The sequence below is a fragment of the Tachyglossus aculeatus genome, chromosome 9 (assembly GCF_015852505.1).
Source record: "Tachyglossus aculeatus isolate mTacAcu1 chromosome 9, mTacAcu1.pri, whole genome shotgun sequence".
In the NCBI taxonomy this organism is placed as follows: domain Eukaryota; kingdom Metazoa; phylum Chordata; class Mammalia; order Monotremata; family Tachyglossidae; genus Tachyglossus; species Tachyglossus aculeatus.
In genome coordinates, this window is record NC_052074.1 from 8,935,666 (window position 1) to 8,955,634 (window position 19,969).

The following is a 19,969-nucleotide window of genomic DNA, read 5'->3' on the forward strand; positions in this document are numbered from 1 at the left end:
TTCCAAATCCCCTTTTACATCTCTAAATTCCAATACAGAATTGTACACCCAGCAAGTAGATCCAATAAATACGAACTAATAGCATGTTTATTAATGTCGTATTGATGACGATAACAGGAGGAGAAACCGTCAGATGGAAAAATCTATTACACTAAAACCCTGGGTTTAAATAAGCAGTTGATAACCCGAAGGTTCTTATTCTGGGTTTGCCAATTATCAATGGAGTGATTTGGGGTGAACCACTGAGACTTTTTGGGGGGTCTATAATGCCAACCTGCCATACAGTTGAGCGTAGAGGCATTAGCAATAATAGTTATAAAGTGCTTTCTGTGATACACCAAGTTCTCTCTGCATTTCTGCAAAACTCCATGTAAGAAAATCTTGCGCCGTGAGCATGCTCATATCCAATTCTTCCAATACCACATTGCGTTATAACCAGGCTGGTTTGTGCTGCCGGGTGAAACTTTCCTAATTCTCTAACAGTGTTCTCGCAAAACCATGAAGCGAAAAAACTCATTATGGAAGCACTGAGGTTATCAATCAGTAGTGGTTAGTGAGCACCTGCTGGGAGCACAACACAGTATTAAGCACTTTGGAGAAAACAACAGAATGCCCTCAAGAAGCTTACAATCTAATGAGGGAGCCAGACAGTAAAGTAGAGACTGAAAGAAGTAGCAGAGTATATAAGCTGTATGTAAGTGCCCTGCAGGGTGGGGAGTGTTATGGTGGTGCAAAAGTACTGAAATGGCTGTTGAAAGCAGGAGGGCATAAAGTGAGGAGATTAGAAATTAATCATGGAAGGCCTCCTGAAGGAGATGACATATCAGTAGGGTATTGCAATAACTGACTAATAAATAGCTCTAAATGTTGTATTATCATCTTTCTTTGTTCCCACTGGTCAGTTACCTGGTTAACATCACAGAGACTGGATGAAATTGCTCTACTCCTCATGATGAAGAACAGTTCCTTTAATCCCACTTCTTCTTGATCGAGGTTATTTCTCCAGGGTAATGACTATATCTTTCCCAGAGGGTAAGGAAGCAATCAAGTATTAAACCTCCTTCTGTCCTTAAATGTCCTTCTAACGCCTAAAGCTGGAGTTCAATCAGAACTGCTCATTTCCTAAAATCTAACCTGTTAGGAATATTGAACTTGACTTCCCCGGGAAAATGTTCTATAAATATAGGATAATAAAATCTCACAAGCATGAGATCTGAATAGGAAAGGTTCAGGATATGATATTTATATAGTGCTCAACGTGTGTGCGGGGGGGAGTCAAAAAGACTTCGTAAGTATAAATGAATATTGTTGCTATCATTTGAAATGATTTCATTGCTCTTTTCCATTACTTCTATTTTAATAGTACTTAGCAATACCAATAAAAGGCTTTCTACAGTGAAGCCTCTTGACAAACATTAACTTATTAAATTTGCCTATGCCCCAAGAGGAAGTAGAAATTAACTGGTCTATTATTATTCTCTCATGAAAAGTTGAAGCACCAGAGCCCCTATGCTCAGGGGCTCAGCAAGAGGGAAATTAAGTTTGCTTATTCATTCCTTCCTTCTTTCCTTTCAACTTTTCTATCATTCACCCCACATATAATTACTTCAGGGCACAAGAATTTAAAAAAAAACAGAATTTCTGGGAGCAAGTGGCTTCTGTTCCACTGTCACTTGTCATCCACCTCTCCCTCAAATGATGCAGAACTGAGATTCATTCCTTAAATCAATCAATCAATCAATTGCCAGGATTTGTATATCTGCCACTGATGCTTCCTAGCTTGGGAGAAGAGGATCTCTGCCAAACCCACAGAGAGCTGCTTTATAGCTTTCACAACAGCCCCTAAATCAGCTTGGGTTGTTTTAAATAAACTCTGTTCATTGTCCCAGGCAATCAATCAATTTTTTTGAGCACTCACAGTGTGCAGAGCACTGTACTAAGTGTTAGGGAGAGTACAACACAACAGAGTTGGCAGACACGTTCCCTGCCCACAATGGACTTAGTTTAGAGGGGTAGAGAGCCCTTAATATAAATCATTTATGGATATGTACTGTGGGGCTGAGGGAGGGGTGAAAAAGGGGAGTAAATCCAAGTGCAAGAGTGACGCAGAAGGGAGCGGGGGAAGAGGAAATCAAGGCTTAGTCAGGGAAGGCCTCGAGAAGATGTGCCTTCAATAAGGTTTTGAGGGTGGGGGGAGTAATTGGCAGTCAGATATGAAGAGGGAGGGGGTTCCAGACCATAGGCAGGATGTGGGCGAGAGGTTGGCAGCGAGACAGATGAGACCGAGGTGAATAACTTGGCATTAGAGGACCGAAGTATGTGGGCTGGGTTATAGTGAGAGAGCAGTGAAGTAAGTTAGGAGGGAGCAAGGTAACTGAGTGCTCAAAGCCGACGGTAAGGAGTTTCTGTTTGATGCGGAGGTGGATGGACAACCACTCTGGGCAGCAGAGAATGTAGAGAAGTATGTACAGAAGTATGTGGAGTACGTAGAGAAGTATGTCAGATCAGACATGGACTGGAGTGGGGCAGAGAAAGGAGGCAGGGAGATCAGCAAGGAGGATGATAGAGTAATTTTTAAATTATTACTATGGCATTTGTTAAACGCTTACTATGAATCAAGCACTGTTCTAAGTGCTGGGGTAGGGGCAAGTTAATTAGGTCAGACACTTTCCCTGTCTCACAATTTCTAAAGACGGCTTCAGAGACCAATAAACACAAAATGACAAAAGAACGCTCTAATTTCTCGTTGCGGTGGGAATTGAAGAGAACTACTATTGCAGAAGTCCGAGGGTATCCAAATCATTGAATTGTCTTACGGTCCACTAAGTTTCCATTTCTGACAGATCCCAATTTAAGGGATCTGTCACAGTAGGTTCGACTCACAGAACGTGTCCACGAACTCTGTTGTATCTTCCTCTCCCAAGCACATAATATGGGGCTCAGCATACAGAAGCACTCAATAAATACCACAGAACCAAACTCACCCCACAGCACTTGTGTATATATGTACATATCTATAATTCCATTTATTTACATTGATGCCTGTTTTACTTTACTAATGTGTGTGTATATTTATATAGCTCTAATTCGATTTATTTTTACTGATGCTACTGATGCCTGTTTACTTGTTTTGATGTCTGTTTCCCCCCTTCTAGACTGTGAGCCCATTGTGGGCAGGGACTGTCTCTCTTTGTTGCTGAATTGTACTTTCCAAGTGCTTAGTACAATGCTCTGCACACAGTAAGCACTCAATACGATTCAATGAATGAATGAACTGATTGTCCAATGCCACACAACCGCCCACAATAATTTCTTCCTACATCGCATCACATTCTATCAAGATAAATAAAGCTACATTTTCCGAGGAACATTCCCTAATTCCCTAAGAGTGTTCAATCTAAAACAGATAGTCAAAACACATGTTCTGGAAGGACTGAGTATATTTGCCATGTAACATTCAATAGCAATTTATTTCTTCTGACTTTCCTTCGCAGTACGCACATAAGAAAGAACTTCACTAACATTGTTTTTTAGTAAGGGATTTGAATAGCTTGTCAAATTTTACCTCTCTTACAGACAGCTGCGGTGGGAAGGAGACGGAAAATACCAGGTTGGCAAACTGGTAACCTGCAGAATCAACCTTTTGGCAAACCTGCAAAATAATGACAATGAAATAAATCCTCAGGAATTGTTGAAAGAAAAAAAAAATCACCCTTGCCTACTTTAAGCAACACTTTTTTCCATATAGAATTGTTACAGAAACACATAAAATTTCCACATTCCAGGTGAAAATGTTATAAGTTGCTTTTTCTCCTTGAAGGTAAAGGTTAGTGCCCAAATGCTTAGTGTAGTGCTCTGCACAAGGTAAGTATTCAATAAATATCTACGTGCTCAATAAATACCATTGATTGATTGCATTTGGTTTCTGGGTTTATCTGTTTAACTAGGATCCTTTTTGCTGACGAAAACTTGAAGCTGCCAGTTACTTACAGAAAAGCCCATCTCAGTGCTCAGAACAAAAAAAAATGATAGAAATAAAAGGGAAACCAGTAATGGAAAAGCAGGCATCCACCCAGTTTGTTGTTGTGATGACTGGGAAAATATAGGGAACACACTGAATACAGTTCCATCCAAATCCCTGCAGAGGTGCAAGTTGGAGAAAAGTGCTGTTTTAAGAGTTGGGGAGGAACTCTTAGTATCAAGCGCTTAGTACAGTGCTAAGCACCTAGTACAGTGCTCTGCACACAGAAAGCGCTCAATAATTATGACAATGAATGAATGAATCTGGGATGGGTGCTATTTCAAAGTGGCTTTAAAGGGCTGGTGGGGTGGTATAGGCATTTCTTTGCAATTTGTTTGGAAAGGAAGAATCATAGTGCCCCCGAGCACCACCAAGCAATCAATAATATTTACTGTCTGCACAGCACTATACTAAGCACTTGGGAGCGGACAACAGATGTAGGAGACATGATCTCTACCCACCACCTTACAAGCTGCCGACTTGTACTTAATAATAATAATAATAATAATAATAATGATGATGGAATTTATTAAGCGCTTACTATGTGCAAAGCTCTGTTCTAAGCACTGGGGAGGTTACAAGGGGATCAGGTTGTCCCACGGGAGGCTCACAGTCTTAATCCCCATTTTCCAGATGAGGTAACTGAGGAACAGAGAAGTGAAGTGACTCGCCCAAAGTCACACAGCCAACAATTGGCAGAGCCAGGATTTGAACCCATGACCTCTGACTCCAAAGCCCGTGCTCTTTGCACTGAGCCACGCTGCTTCTCTAGTTAGGCTTCTGCTTCCCAAGTGCTTAGTACAGTGCTCTGCACACGGTAAGCGCTCAATAAATACAACTGAATGAACGAACAGGGGAGGCAAACATAAATATTTACAGACAGAAGGAAGAAATGCTTAAATAGTAGACTCTGTAAATCAGGAGGGACAAAAGTGCTGAAGTAGTAGTTGGGGCACATAACCTTCGGAGACAACCTCTAGACTTTAAGCTCTTTGTGGGCAGGGAATGTGTTGTTTAGTGTTATAGTGTACTCTCCTAAGCACTTAGTACAGTGCTCTGCACATGGTAAGCACTCAATACACAGGACTGAAGGAAAGTTACATGAGGAAAGCTCCGCTATAGCACTGGTATTTACTGAGGCCTTCCTCTATACAAAGGACTGTACTAAGTGCTTGGGACAGTACAAATCAACAGAGTTAATAGACACGTTCCCTGCCCACAGAGAGCTTGCATTCTACTGGGGGAGACAGACAGTAAACTAAATTAAGGATAGATGTATAGAAGTAGTTTGGGACTGAGGGTGCGGTGAATAGCAAGTTATATTTCTGAAGTTGGAAAGAGGTTTTGAAGGCGAAAGGCAGGAGGAAGGGCATTAAGTTAGGCTTCTACCAATCCACCAAAAACCCTCGCCAATTTTCAGAGACGTACAATAAAAATAAATCATTTACCTTTTTAATGAAATCCTTCTCACAGAATTCTTGAAGAACTCCCAAGCACACATTGCAAGCTTGAGAATTTGCAGTCTCCACTGCCAGGCCGTCTCTTAAGACAGAAGTCACCTCCACCCCATTTTGACCGAGATCATCGGTCTCTTCCTTAGGGTCTTGCAGTCGGATTTTTTTAAGTGGTGGGTTGGTATCTTCCAAAATGAATTCATCATCTTTTTCCGTTTCTAAGAAGTTCTGTAGTTCAGTGAGTAATTCCTGCAAAATAATGAGGACAAGATCAATATTTCAGTGGCATTATTTTTACCAGTATCACTTTGGAAGCAATCATTCTCCAACTTTAGTAGGTTCTACTTATAGGAAATTAACCATCTTGTTCCCAGAGCTTAGCGCTGTAAATGAAATATTTCAGCATACTTTCCTTTTACTTTCCCAAATCTTTGTTCGAGTCTCTGTGTACATGTTTTGTTCTGTTGTTTGTCTCCCCCTTCTAGACTGTGAGCCTGTTGTTGGGTAGGGACCGTCTCTATATGCTGCCGACCTGTACTTCCCAAGCACTTAGTACAGTGTTCTGCACACGGTGAGCGCTCAGTACGATTGAATGAATGTATCTCTGTAATGTGGCGCATGCTGAGCAACAACCACAAGAGGTATCAAGCTGTTACAGAAACAGAGAGTTTATTTTATAGAAAAGAATCAAGCTGGCTACTCGGGAACAGGTCGGAGAAAAACAGTAATAGGCCAGAAATAAACACCTGGCTCTGCACCTACTACATAATTTCTATAGTATATTTGTAGTAAGGACAAGTGGCCAAATATCTACTAGATTTTAAACTCCTTTAGAACATTCTCAAACACGTAGCAAAGTACGCTGCACACAAACGGGTGCTTAAGAAATACTAACAAACACAGTCCTCTAGACTGTAAGCTTGTTATGGGCAGGGAGCATGAGCTAATTCTATTGTACTGAACTCTCCCAAGCACTCAGTATAGTGCCCAATATATAGTAAGACCTCAATAAATATGATTGATTGACTACTGGTTTATTAATCTGCCTTCTTAATACACCACCCACAGGACTGTAACACCTTCTAACATGACATTTTTTTATCACTAGTACTACTAATGATGTTCATTATGAAAAGTAGATTGGAAAGTTTTCTACTAATACCCAGATGAAAAAGAATATAATCAAATATCTGCATTTTGAGGTTTCTTTATTTTAGGTCGCAGAGATAAATTACATGACTATCTCAACTGATTACTGATTTCTAAAATACATTAGCACTAAATATAAAACACTCCAAAATGAGAATATTTCCCTAGATATATCATGTTCACTCATTCATTCAATCACACTCATTGAGCGCTCACTGTGTGCAGAGCACTGTACTAAGCACTTGGGAAGTACAGGTCGGCAACATATAGAGACGGTCCCTACCCAACAACGGGCTCACAGTCTAGAAGGGGGAGACAGATAATAAAACAAAACATGTAGACAGGCATCAAAACTGTCAGAATAAATAGAATTATAGCTATATGCACATCATTAATATCACCTGTCTACATGTTTTGTTTTGTTGTCTGGTTCCCCCTTCTAGACTGTGAGCCCGCTGCTGGGTAGGGACCGTCTCTATATGTTGCCAACTGGTACTTCCCAAGCGCTTAGTACAGTGCTCTGCACACAGTAAGTGCTCAATAAATATGATTGAATGAAACTAATAAAATAGAGTAGTAAATATGTACACATATATACAAATGCTGTGGGGAGGGGAAGGAAGTGGGAGAGAGGGGGGTTCTGGAGTAAATCTTACTTACTGTCCCCTAAAGGTATAGTTTTAAATAAAATACGTACGGTGTGGCCAAGATAATGTTACTTTAAGGTGAATAATTAGACTTTAGTATAACTGGATCCTCTGGACTTTTAAATTTGAAATTTTACTAATACAGTACTGAGAAGCAGCATGGCTCAGTGGAAAGAGCACGGGCTTTGGAGTCAGAGGTCATGGGTTCGAATCCCAGCTCCGCCACATGTCTGCTGTGTGACCTTGGGCAAGTCACTTAACTTCCCTGGGCCTCAGTGACCTCATCTGTAAAATGGGGATTAAGACTGTGAGCCCCACGTGGGACAACCTGATCACCTTATATCTCCCCCAGCGCTTAGAACAGTGTTTTGCACATAGTAAGCGCTTAAAAAATGCCATCATTATTATTATTTTTTGAAAATATGCCCACCTCTAGAATTAAAATAATAAGAGTTGTATTTATTAAGCACTTACTGTATGCCAAGTACTGTACTAAGTACTGGGGTGGGCTGAAGATAATCAGGTCAGACATAGTCCCTGTCCCCCATGGGAGAGCCTAAGCAGGGGAGAGAACTGGTATTTAATCCCAATTTTACAAGTGGGGCCACTGAGGCACGGAGAAGTTAGGTGACTTGCCCAAGATCACACAGAGTAGGATTAGAACCCAGATCCTCTGACTCCCAGGCTCTTGCTCTTTCCCCTAGTTCATGCTGCTTGATAACTAAAGAAATGCAGTCATTTGCTTTTAGTTAAAAAATATCAAAAAAGACCTTATATGGCAGCCTGTAAGGAGCCTGATAGTCCACACAACAGAATCTGAAGATACATCGGGGACAAGTGCCAGTCCTGAGCAGCATCCGGGCAACAGGCTTGTCCTTTTCTGCCAAGGGGAACATGGTGAACAACCTAACTTTCAAAATAAAACATAAAAATCATGAGTAACTTGCAGGTTTCAGTTCAAACACCAAAATACCCTTTACAAAACGCAGCTTTACTGTGCGAATCCTTTTTTTGTCATTTTTCAGTTACTGCAAGCACATTAATAAACAAATAACAGGTTGAAATGCCTGACAGATGGATCATTTCAGAAGTCCTTAAATCCTCCTCCCTCCAATTTAGACTGTGAGCCCCAGGAGACACAGAGACTGTGTCCAACCTGATTATCTTCTATCGCTTAGTTATTACCTTGTATCCCCAGTACTTAGTATAGTGTTTGGCACATAGTAAGCACTTAACAAGTACCCTACGGAGAAAGACCAAAGCTTGGAAGTCAGAGGATGCTGGGTTCTAATCCAGCTCTGCCACTTGCCTGTGTGACCTTGGGTAAAAGAAGAGCGGGAAAGGAAATGTGCAGGAATGGAAAGCCAGAAAAGTCACACCAACAGGTTGAAACATATTCATTCAATCGTACTGAATGAGAGCTTACTGTGTGCAGAGCACTGAACTAAGCATTTGGGAAAGCACAATACAACAATAAACAGTGACATTCCCTGCCATGACAAGCTCACAGTCTACAGTGGGGGAGACAGATGTCAAAACAAATAAATAATATTACAGATATGTCCCTAAGTGCTTTGGGGTTCGGAGGGTTGGGGGGGAGAGCAAAGGGGTAAGCAAAATTACGGATATGTACATAAGTGCAATTATTATATTCAGTAGGAGCTCGATAAATGCCATAACTGGTTAATGGTTGGGAAGGACCATTATCCAGGACCAACGCTGCTTCTAGAGAAGCAGCGTGGCTCAGTGGGAAAGAGCCCGGGCTTTGGAGTCAGAGGTCATGGGTTCAAATCCTGGCTCCGCCAATTAGCTGTGTGACTTTGGGCAAGTCACTTAACTTCTCTGTGCCACAGTTACCTCATCTGTAAAATGGGGATGAAGACTGTGAGCCCCCCGTGGGACAACCTGATCATCTTGTTACCTCTCCAGTGCTTAGAACAGTGCTTTGCACATAGTAAGCGCTTAATAAATGCTATTATAAAAAAAAAAAAAGGACACAGGGAAAAGGAAATGTCCAGGAATGGGAAGCCAGGAAAGTCACCATTGACGGGTTGAAACTCACTTCCCAAATACTCCCTCCCGCAGGTTTCTCTAGTGGACACCCAATTTAGCTGACTGAAAATCCACTGTCCGTATGGAGACGGTCCCTACCCAACATATATATATACATATATACAGGTGCTGTGGGGAGGGGAAGGAGGTAAGGTGGGGGGGAGAGGGGGAGAGGGAGGATTCATTCATTCAATCATATTTATTGAGTGCTGACTGTGTGCGGAGCACTGGACTGAGCCCTTGGGAAGGACAAGTCATTCATAAATTCAATCGCATTTATTGAGCGCTAACTGTGTGCAGAGCACTATACTAAGCGCTTGGGAAGTACAAGTTAGCAACATATAGAGACAGTCCCTACCCGACAGCGGGTTCACAGTCTAGAAGCGGGAGACAGACGACAAAACAAAGCATATTAACAAAAGAAACAGAATGAATATGTACAAGTAAAATAAATAGAGTAATAAATCTGTACAAACATATATACATATATACAAGTGCTGTGGGGAGGGGAAGGAGGTAAGGCGGAGGGATGGGGGAGGGGGAGAGGGAGGATTCATTCAATCGTCTTTATTGAGCGCTGACTGTGTGCGGAGCACTGGACTGAGCGCTTGGGAAGGACAGATCATTCATTCACAGGTCATTCATCCATTCAATTGTATTTATTGAGCGCTCTGTGCGGAGCACTGGACTGAGCGCTTGGGAAGGACATGTCATTCATTCAATCGTCTTTATTGAGCGCTGACTGTGTGCAGAGCACTGTACTAAGCGCTTGGGAAGGACAAGTTGGCAACATATAGGGGCGGTCCCTACCCAACAGGGGGCTCACAGGCTAGAAGGGGGAGACAGATGACAAAACAAAACATATTAACAAAATCAAATAAATAGAATAAATATGTACAAGTAAAATCGGCAACATCTAGAGACGGTCCCAACCCAACAGCGGGCTCACAGTCTAGAAGAGGGAGACAGACGACAAAACAAAACATGTTAACAAAATAAAATAAATAGAATATGTACAAGTAAAATAAATAGAGTAATAAATCTGTGCAAACATTTATACAGGTGCTGTGGGGAGGGGAAGAGGGAGGATTCATTCATTCAATCGTCTTTATTGAGCGCTTACTGTGTGTGGAGCACTGTACTAAGCGCTTGGGAAGGACAAGCCCACAGTTGGGTAGGGACTGTCTCTATATGTTGCCAACTTGTACTTCCCAAGCGCTTAGTACAGTGCTCTGCACACAGTAAGCGCTCAATAAATACGGATTGATTGATTGATTGACAAGTTGGCAACATCTAGAGACGGTCCCTACCCAACAACGGGCTCACAGTCTAGAAGGGGGAGGACAGACGACAAAACAAAACATGTTTACAAAATAAAATGAATAGAATAGGTACGTTCAAGTAAAATAAATAGAGTAATAAATCTGTACAAACATATACAGGGGATTCATTCATTCAAGTGTCTTTATTGAGCGCTGACTGTGTGCGGAGCACTGGACTGAGCGCTTGGGAAGGACAGGTCATTCATTCATTCAATTGTATTTATTGAGCGCTGTGTGCGGAGCATTGGACTGAGTGCTTGGGAAGGACAAGTCATTCATTCATAAGTATTTATTGAGCGCTTACTGTGTGTGGAGCACTGTACTAAGCGCTTGGGAAGGACAAGTTGGCAACATATAGGGGCGGTCCCTACCCAACAGGGGGCTCACAGGCTAGAAGGGGGAGGCAGACGACAAAACAAAACATATTAACAAAATAAAATAATTAGAATAAATATGTACAAGTAAAATCGGCAACATATAGAGACGGTTCCTACCCAACAGCGGGCTCACAGGCTAGAAGGGGGAGACAGAGAACAAAACCAAAAATACTAACAAAATAAAATAAATAGAATAGATATGTACAAGTAAAATAAATGAGTAATAAATCTGTGCAAACATATATACAGGTGCTGTGGGGAGGGAAAAAGGGAGGATTCATTCATTCAATCGTCTTTATTGAGCGCTTACTGTGTGCAGAGCACTGTACTAAGCACTTGGGAAGGACAAGTTGGCAACATATGGAGAGGGTCCCTACCCAATAGCGGGCTCACAGGCTAGAAGGGGGAGACAGACGACAAAACAAAACATGTTAACAAAATAAAATGAATAGAATATGTACAAGTAAAATAAATGGAGTAATAAGTCTGTGCAAATATATATACAGGTGCTGTGGGGAGGGGAAGAGGGAGGATTCATTCATTCAATCGTCTTTATTGAGCGCTTACTGTGTGCAGAGCACTGTACTAAGCGCTTGGGAAGGACAAGTTGGCAACATATAGGGGTGGTCCCTGCCCAACAGTGGGCTCACAGGCTAGAAGGGGGAGGCAGACGACAAAACAAAACATGTTAACAAAATAAAATGAATAGAATATGTACAAGTAAAATAAATGGAGTAATAAATCTGTGCAAACATATATACAGGTGCTGTGGGGAGGGGAAGAGGGAGGATTCATTCATTCAATCGTCTTTATTGAGCGCTTACTGTGTGCAGAGCACTGTACTAAGCGCTTGGGAAGGACAAGTTGGCAACATATAGGGGTGGTCCCTGCCCAACAGTGGGCTCACAGGCTAGAAGGGGGAGGCAGACGACAAAACAAAACATATTAACAAAGTAATATGAATAGAATATGTACAAGTAAAATAAATGGAGTAATAAATCTGTGCAAACATATATACAGGTGCTGTGGGGAGGGGAAGAGGGAGGATTCATTCATTCAATCGTCTTTATTGAGCGCTTACTGTGTGCGGAGCACTGTACTAAGCGCTTGGGAAGGACAAGTTGGCAACATATAGGGGTGGTCCCTGCCCAACAGTGGGCTCACAGGCTAGAAGGGGGAGGCAGACGACAAAACAAAACATATTAACAAAGTAATATGAATAGAATATGTACAAGTAAAATAAATAGAGTAATAAATCTGTGCAAACATATATACAGGTGCTGTGGGGAGGGGAAGAGGGAGGATTCATTCATTCAATCGTCTTTATTGAGCGCTTACTGTGTGTGGAGCACTGTACTAAGCGCTTGGGAAGGGCAAGTTGGCAACATATAAGGGCGGTCCCTACCTAACAGTGGGCTCACAGTCTAGAAGGGGAAGGCAGACGACAAAACAAAACATATTAACAAAGTAATATGAATAGAATATGTACAAGTAAAATAAATAGAGTAATAAATCTGTACAAACATATATACAGGTGCTGTGGGGAGGGGATGGAGAGGGGGACTTGGGTGTCCAGGCTCACCTGGTCGGGCTCGGCGGCGCAGGCCCCGGCAACCGCGCCCGGAGCCGGGGAAGGAAAAAGCGAGCGCACCCGCGGTCCGTCCCAATCCGCGTCCCCGGGGGGAACAGGAACCGCGGCGGAAAGGTTCCGCCGCCGCCCACTCAACGCCGTGGCGGCACAGGGCCGCAACAAAACATATCAATCAATCAATCGTATTTATTGAGCGCTTACTGTGTGCAGAGCACTGTACTAAGCTCTTGGGAAGTACAAGTCGGCAACATATAGAGACAGTCCCTACCCAACAGTGGGCTCACAGTCTAGAAGGGGGAACATATCAACAATCAATCAATCGTATTTATTGAGCGCTTACTGTGTGCAGAGCACTGGACGAAGCGCTTGGGAAGTCCAAGTCGGCAACATATAGAGACAGTCCCTACCCAACAGTGGGCTCACAGTCTAGAAGGGGGAACATATCAACGATCAATCAATCGTATTTATTGAGCGCTTACTGTGTGCAGAGCACTGGACTAAGCGCTTGGGAAGTACAAGTCGGCAACATATAGAGACAGTCCCTACCTAACAGTGGGCTCACAGTCTAGAAGGGGGAACATATCAACAATCAATCAATCAATCAATCGTATTTATTGAGCGCTTACTGTGTGCAGAGCACTGTACTAAGCGCTTGGGAAGTACAAGTTGGCAACATTTAGAGACGGTCCCTACCCAACAGTGGGCTCACAGTCTAGGGAACATATCAACAATCAATCAATCGTATTTATTGAGCGCTTACTGTGTGCAGAGCACTGTACTAAGCGCTTGGGAAGTACAAGTTGGCAACATATATAGACAGTCCCTACCCAACGGTGGGCTCACAGTCTAAAAGGGGGAGACAGAGAACAAAACCAAACAAAATCAACAAAATAAAATAAATAGAATAAATATGTACAAGTAAAATAAATAGAGTAATAAAAACGTGCAAACATATATACTCACCGCCTCCAGGAGGCCTTCCCAGGCTGAGCCCCCTCCTTCCTCTAGACTCTTCTTCTAGACTGTGAGCCCACTGTTGGGTAGGGACCGTTGCCAACTTGTACTTCCCAAGCACTTAGTACAGTGCTCTGCACACAGTAAGCGCTCAATCAATCAATCAATCAATCAATTGTATTTATGGAGCGCTTACTGTGTGCAGAGCACTGTACTAAGCGCTTCGGAAGTACAAGTTGGCAACATATGGAGACAGTCCCTACCCAACAGTGGGCTAATAAATACGATTGATTCCTCTTCCCCTCCCCACAGCACCTGTATATATGTATATATGTTTGTACTTATTACTCTATTTATTTTACTTGTACATATTGATTCTATTTATTTTATTTTGTTAATATGTTTTGTTTTGTCATCTGTCTCCCCCTTCTAGCCTGTGAGCCCACTGTTGCGTAGTGACCGTCTCTAGATGTTGCCAACTTGTTCTTCCCAAGCGCTTAGTACAGTGCTCTGCACACAGTAAGTGCTCAATAAATACGATTGATTGATGATTCCTCTCCCCCCCATCCCCCCCACCTTACCTCCTTCCTCTCCCCACAGCACCCGTATATATGTATATATGTCTGTACTTATTACTCTATTAATTTACTTGTACATATTGATTCTATTTATTTTATTTTGTTAATATGTTTTGTTTTGTCGTCTGTCTCCCCCTTCTAGCCTGTGAGCCCACTGTTGCATAGGGACCATCTCTAGATATTGCCAAATTGTTCTTCCCAAGCTCTTAGTACAGTGCTCTGCACACAGTAAGCGCTCAATAAATACAATTGACTGATGATCCCTCTCCCCCTCCCCATCACCCCCGCCTTACCTCCTTCCCCTCCCCACAGCACCTGTATATATGTATATATGTTTGTACTTATTACTCTATTTATTTTACTTGTACATATTGATTCTATTTATTTTATTTTGTTATGTTTTGTTTTGTCATCTGTCTCCTTTTTTATAATATTTGTTAAGCACTTAGAACAGTGCTTTGCACATAGTAAGCGCTTAATAAATGCTATCATTCTTTTTATTATTATTTGTTTGCTAGGCACTTCCACGTGCCAGGCACCATTCTAAGAGCTGGGGTGGAAACCAGCAAATTGGGTTGGACCCTCTCCCACGTGGGGCTCACAGTCGCCATCCCCATTTTGCAGATGAGGGAACTGAGGCACAGAGGAGTTGAGTGGCTCCCCCAAGGTCATGCAGCAGACAAACAGCAGCAAACCTTGTGACTCCCAGGCCCGTGCCCTATCCCTATGCAGCAGACAAATGGCAGCAAACCTTCTGACTCCCAGGCCCGTGCCCTATCCCCATGCAGCAGACAAATGGCAATCAATCAATCAATCAATCGTATTTATTGAGCGCTTACTGTGTGCAGAGCACTGTACTAAGCGCTTGGGAAGTACAAGTTGGCAACATATAGAGACAGTCCCTACCCAACAGTGGGCTCACAGTCTAAAAAGGGGGAGACAAAGAACAAAACCAAACGTACTAACAAAATAAAATAAATAGAATAGATATAGACAAGTATAGACAAGTAAAATAAATAAATAGAGTAATAAATATGTACAAACATATAGACATATATACAGGTGCTGTGGGGAAGGGAAGGAGGTAAGATGGAGGGGATGGAGAAGGGGACTAGGGGGAGAGGAAGGAAGGGGCTCAGTCTGGGAAGGCCTCCTGGAGGAGGTGAGCTCTCAGTAGGGCCTTGAAGGGAGGAAGAGAGCTAGCTTGGCGGATGGGCAGAGGGAGGGCATTCCAGGCCCGGGGGATGACGTGGGCCGGGGGTTGATGGCGGGATAGGCGAGAACGAGGTACGGTGAGGAGATTAGCGGCAGAGGAGTGGAGGGTGCGGGCTGGGCTGGAGAAGGAGAGAAGGGAGGTGAGATAGGAGGGGGCGAGGTCATGGACAGCCTTGAAGCCCAGGGTGAGGAGTGAGGGTGAGATAAACCTTCTGACTCCCAGGCCCGTGCCCTGTCCCCATGCAGCAGACAAATGGCAGCAAACCTTCTGACTCCCAGGCCCGTGCCCTGACCCTATGCAGCAGACAAATGGCAGCAGACCTAGTGACTCCCAGACCCGTGCTCTGTCAATCAATCAATCAATCAATCGTATTTATTGAGCGCTTACTGTGTGCAGAGCACTGTACTAAGCGCTTGGGAAGTACAAGCTGGCAACATATAGAGACAGTCCCTACCCAACCGTGGGCTCACAGTCTAAAAAGGGGGAGACGGAGAACAAAACCAAAACATACTAACAAAATAAAATAAATAGAATAGATATGTACAAGTAAAATAAATAAATAGAGTAATAAGTATGTACAAACGTATAGACATATATACAGGTGCTGTGGGGAAGGGAAGGAGGTAAGATGGGGGGATAGAGAGGGGGACGACGGGGAAAGGAAGGAAGGGGCTCAGTCTGGGAAGGCCTCCTGGAGGAGGCGAGCTCTCAGTAGGGCCTACGGGTTGGAGTCTGCTGTCCCTATGCAGCAGACAAATGGCAGCAAACCTTGTGACTCCCAGGCCTGTGCCCTAACCCTATGCAGCAGACAAATGGCAGCAAACCTTGTGACTCCCAGGCCCGTGCCCTATCCCCATGCAGCAGACAAATGGCAGCAAACCTTGTGACTCCCAGACCCGTGCTCTGTCAATCAATCAATCAATCAATAGTATTTATTGAGCGCTTACTGTGTGCAGAGCACTGTACTAAGCACTTGGGAAGTACAAGCTGGCAACATATAAAGACAGTCCCTACCCAACAGCGGACTCACAGTCTAAAAAGGGGGAGACAGAGAACAAAACAAAAACATACTAACAAAATAAAATAAATAGAATAGATATGTACAAGTAAAATAAATAAATAGAGTGCTAAATATGTACAAACATAAAGACATATATACAGGTGCTGTGGGGAAGGGAAGGAGGTAAGATGGAGGGGATGGAAAGGGGAAGAAGGGGAGAGGAAGGAGGGGGCTCAGTCTGGGAAGGCCTCCTGGAGGAGGTGAGCTCTCAGTAGGGTCTACGGGGTGGGGTCTGCTGTCCCCATGCAGCAGACAAATGGAAGCAAACCTTGTGACTCCCAGGCCCGTGCCCTATCCCTATGCAGCAGACAAATGGCAGCAAACCTTGTGACTCCCAGGCTCGTGCCCTATCCCTATGCAGCAGACAAATGGCAGCAAACCTTGTGACTCCCAGGCCCATGCCCTAACAATCAATCAATCAAACATTTATTGAGCGCTTCCTGTGTGCAGAGTACTGTCCTAAGCGCTTGGGAAGTACAAGTTGGCAACATATAGAGACAGTCCCTACCCAACAGTGGGCTCACAGTCTGAAAAGGGGGAGACAGAGAACAAAACCAAAACATACTAACAAAATAAAATAAATAGAATAGATATGTACAAGTAAAATAAATAAATGAATAGAGTAATAAATACGTACAAACGTATAGACATATATACAGGTGCTGTGGGGAAGGGAAGGAGGTAAGATGGGGGGGATGGAGAGGGGGACGAGGGGGAGAGGAAGGAAGAGGCTCAGTCTGGGAAGGCCTCCTGGAGGAGGTGAGCTCTCAGTAGGGCCTACGGGGTGGGGTCTGCTGTCCCTATGCAGCACACAACTGGCAGCAAACCTGTGACTCCCAGGCCCGTGCCCTATCCCCATGCAGCAGACAAATGGCAGCAAACCTTCTGACTCCCCAGCCCGTGCTCTTTCCCTATGCAGCAGACAAATGGCGGCAAACCTTTTGACTCCCAGGCTCATGGACTATCCCTATGCAGCAGACAAATGGCAGCAAACCTTTTGACTCCCAGGCCCGTGCCCTAACACTATGCAGCAGACAAATGGCAGAAAAGCTTGTGACTCCCAGGCCCATGCGTTATCCCTATGCAGCAGACAAATGGCAGCAAACCTTGTGACTCCCAGGCCTGTGCCCTATGCCCATGCAGCAGACAAATAGTAGCAAACCTTGTGACTCCCAGGCCCGTGCTCTGTCAATCAATCAATCAATCATATTTATTGAGCGCTTACTGTGTGCAGAGCACTGTACTAAGCGCTTGGGAAGTACAAGTTGGCAACATATAGAAACAGTCCCTATCCAACAGTGGGCTCACAGTCTAAAAAGGGGGAGACAGAGAACAAAACCAAAACATACTAACAAAAATAAAATACATAGAATAGATATGTACAAGTAAAATAAATAGATAAATAAATAGAGTAATAAATATGTACAAACATATATACATATATACAGGTGCTGTGGGGAAGGGAAGGAGGTAAGATGGGGGGATGGAGAGGGGGACGAGGGGGAGAGAAAGGAAGGGGCTCAGTCTGGGAAGGCGTCCTGGAGGAGGTGAGCTCTCAGTAGGGCCTACGGGATGGCGTCTGCTGTCCCTATGCAGCAGACAAATGGCAGCAAACCTTCTGACTCCCAGGCCCGTGCCCTATCCCTATGCAGCAGACAAATGGCAGCAAACCTTCTGACTCCCAGGCCCGTGCCCTATACCCATGCAGCAGACAAATGGCAATCAATCAATCAATCAATCAATAGTATTTATTGAGCGCCTACTGTGTGCAGAGCACTGTACTAAGCGCTTGGGAAGTACAAGTTGGCAACATATAAAGACAGTCCCTACCCAACAGTGGGCTCACAGTCTAAAAAGGGGGAGACAGAGACAAAACCAAAACATACTAACAAAATAAAATAAATAGAATAGATATGTACAAGTAAAATAAATAAATAAATAGAGTAATAAATATGTACAAACGTATAGACATATATACAGGTGCTGTGGGGAAGGGAAGGAGGTAAGATGGAGGGGATGGAGAGGAGAACGAGGGGGAGAGGAAGGAAGGGGCTCAGTCTGGGAAGGCCTCCTGGAGGAGGTGAGCTCTCAGTAGGGCCTAAGGGGTGGGGTCTGCTGTTTCTATGCAGCAGACAAATGGCAGCAAACCTTCTGACTCCCAGGCCCGTGCCCTATCCCTATGCAGCAGACAAATGGCAGCAAACCTTCTGACTCCCAGGCCCGTGCCCTAACCCTATGCAGCAGACAAATGGCAGCAAACCTTGGGTATCCCAGGCCCGTTCTCCGTCAATCAATCGTATTTATTGAGCGCTTACTGTGGGCAGAGCACTGTACTAAGAGCTTGGGAAGTACAAGTTGGCAACATATAGAGACAGTCCCTACCCAACAGTGAGCTCACAGTCTAAAAAGGGGGAGACAGAGAACAAAACCAAAGCATACTAACAAAATAAAATAAATAGAATAGATATGTACAAGTAAAATAAATAGAGTAATAAATATCTACAAACGTATAGACATATATACAGGTGCTGTGGGGAAGGGAAGGAGGTAAGATGGGGGGGACGGAGAGGGGGACGAGGGGGAGAGGAAGGAAGGGGCTCAGTCTGGGACGGCCTCCTGGAGGAGGTGAGCTCTCAGTAGGGCCTATGGGGTGGGGTCTGCTGTCTCTATGCAGCAGACAAATGGCAGCAAACCTTGTGACTCCCAGGCCCGTGCTCTATCCCTATGCAGCAGACAAATGGCAGCAAACCTTGTGACTCCCAGGCCCGTACCCTAACCCTATGCAGCAGACAAATGGCAGCAAACCTTGTGTATCCCAGGCCCATTCTCTGTCAATCAATCGTATTTATTGAGCGCTTACTGTGGGCAGTGCACTGTACTAACCGCTTGGGAAGTACAAGTTGGCAACATATAGAGACAGTCCCTACCCAACAGTGGGCTCACAGTCTAAAAAGGGGGAGACAGGGAACAAAACCAAAACATACTAACAAAATAAAATAAATAGAATAGATATGTACAAGTAAAAAAAATAAATAAATAGAGTAATAAATATGTACAAATATATAGACATATATACAGGTGCTGTGGGGAAGGGAAGGAGGTAAGATGGAGGGGATGGAAAGGGGGACGAAGTGGAGAGGAAGGTAGGGGCTCAGTCTGGGAAGGCCTCCTGGAGGAGGTGAGCTCTCAGCAGGGCCTACGGGGTGGGGTCTGCAGTCTCTATGCAGCAGACAAATGGCAGCAAACCTTGTGACTCCCAGGCCCGTGCCCTATCCCTATGCAGCAGACAAATGGCAGCAAACTTTGTGACTCCCAGACCCATGCTCTGTCAATCAATCAATCAATCGTATTTATTGAGTGCTTACTGTGTGCAGAGCAGTGTATAAAGAGCTTGGGAAGTACAAGTTGGCAACATATAGAGACAGTCCCTACCCAACAGTCGGCTCACAGTCTAAAAAGGGGGAGACAGAGAACAAAACCAAAACATACTAACAAAATAAAATAAATAGAATAGATATGTACAAGTAAAATAAATAGAGTGATAAATA

General features: G+C 43.8%; 1 protein-coding gene across 1 annotated transcript in view; it reads right to left on the bottom strand.

Annotated features, from left to right (window-relative positions):
* Positions 1 to 12,625, bottom strand: part of PUS10 (pseudouridine synthase 10) — a 60,869-nt gene extending 48,244 nt beyond the window's left edge. The window contains exons 1-4 of the mRNA XM_038750844.1: positions 12,605 to 12,625; positions 8,042 to 8,177; positions 5,470 to 5,724; positions 3,566 to 3,652 (exon numbers count right to left, since the gene is read on the bottom strand). Of these exons, the coding sequence (XP_038606772.1) occupies positions 3,566 to 3,652; positions 5,470 to 5,724; positions 8,042 to 8,167 (468 nt within the window). The 5' untranslated portion in view covers positions 8,168 to 8,177; positions 12,605 to 12,625. The remainder of the gene's footprint in view (positions 1 to 3,565; positions 3,653 to 5,469; positions 5,725 to 8,041; positions 8,178 to 12,604) is intronic.
* Between the last annotated feature and the right edge of the window lie 7,344 nt (positions 12,626 to 19,969).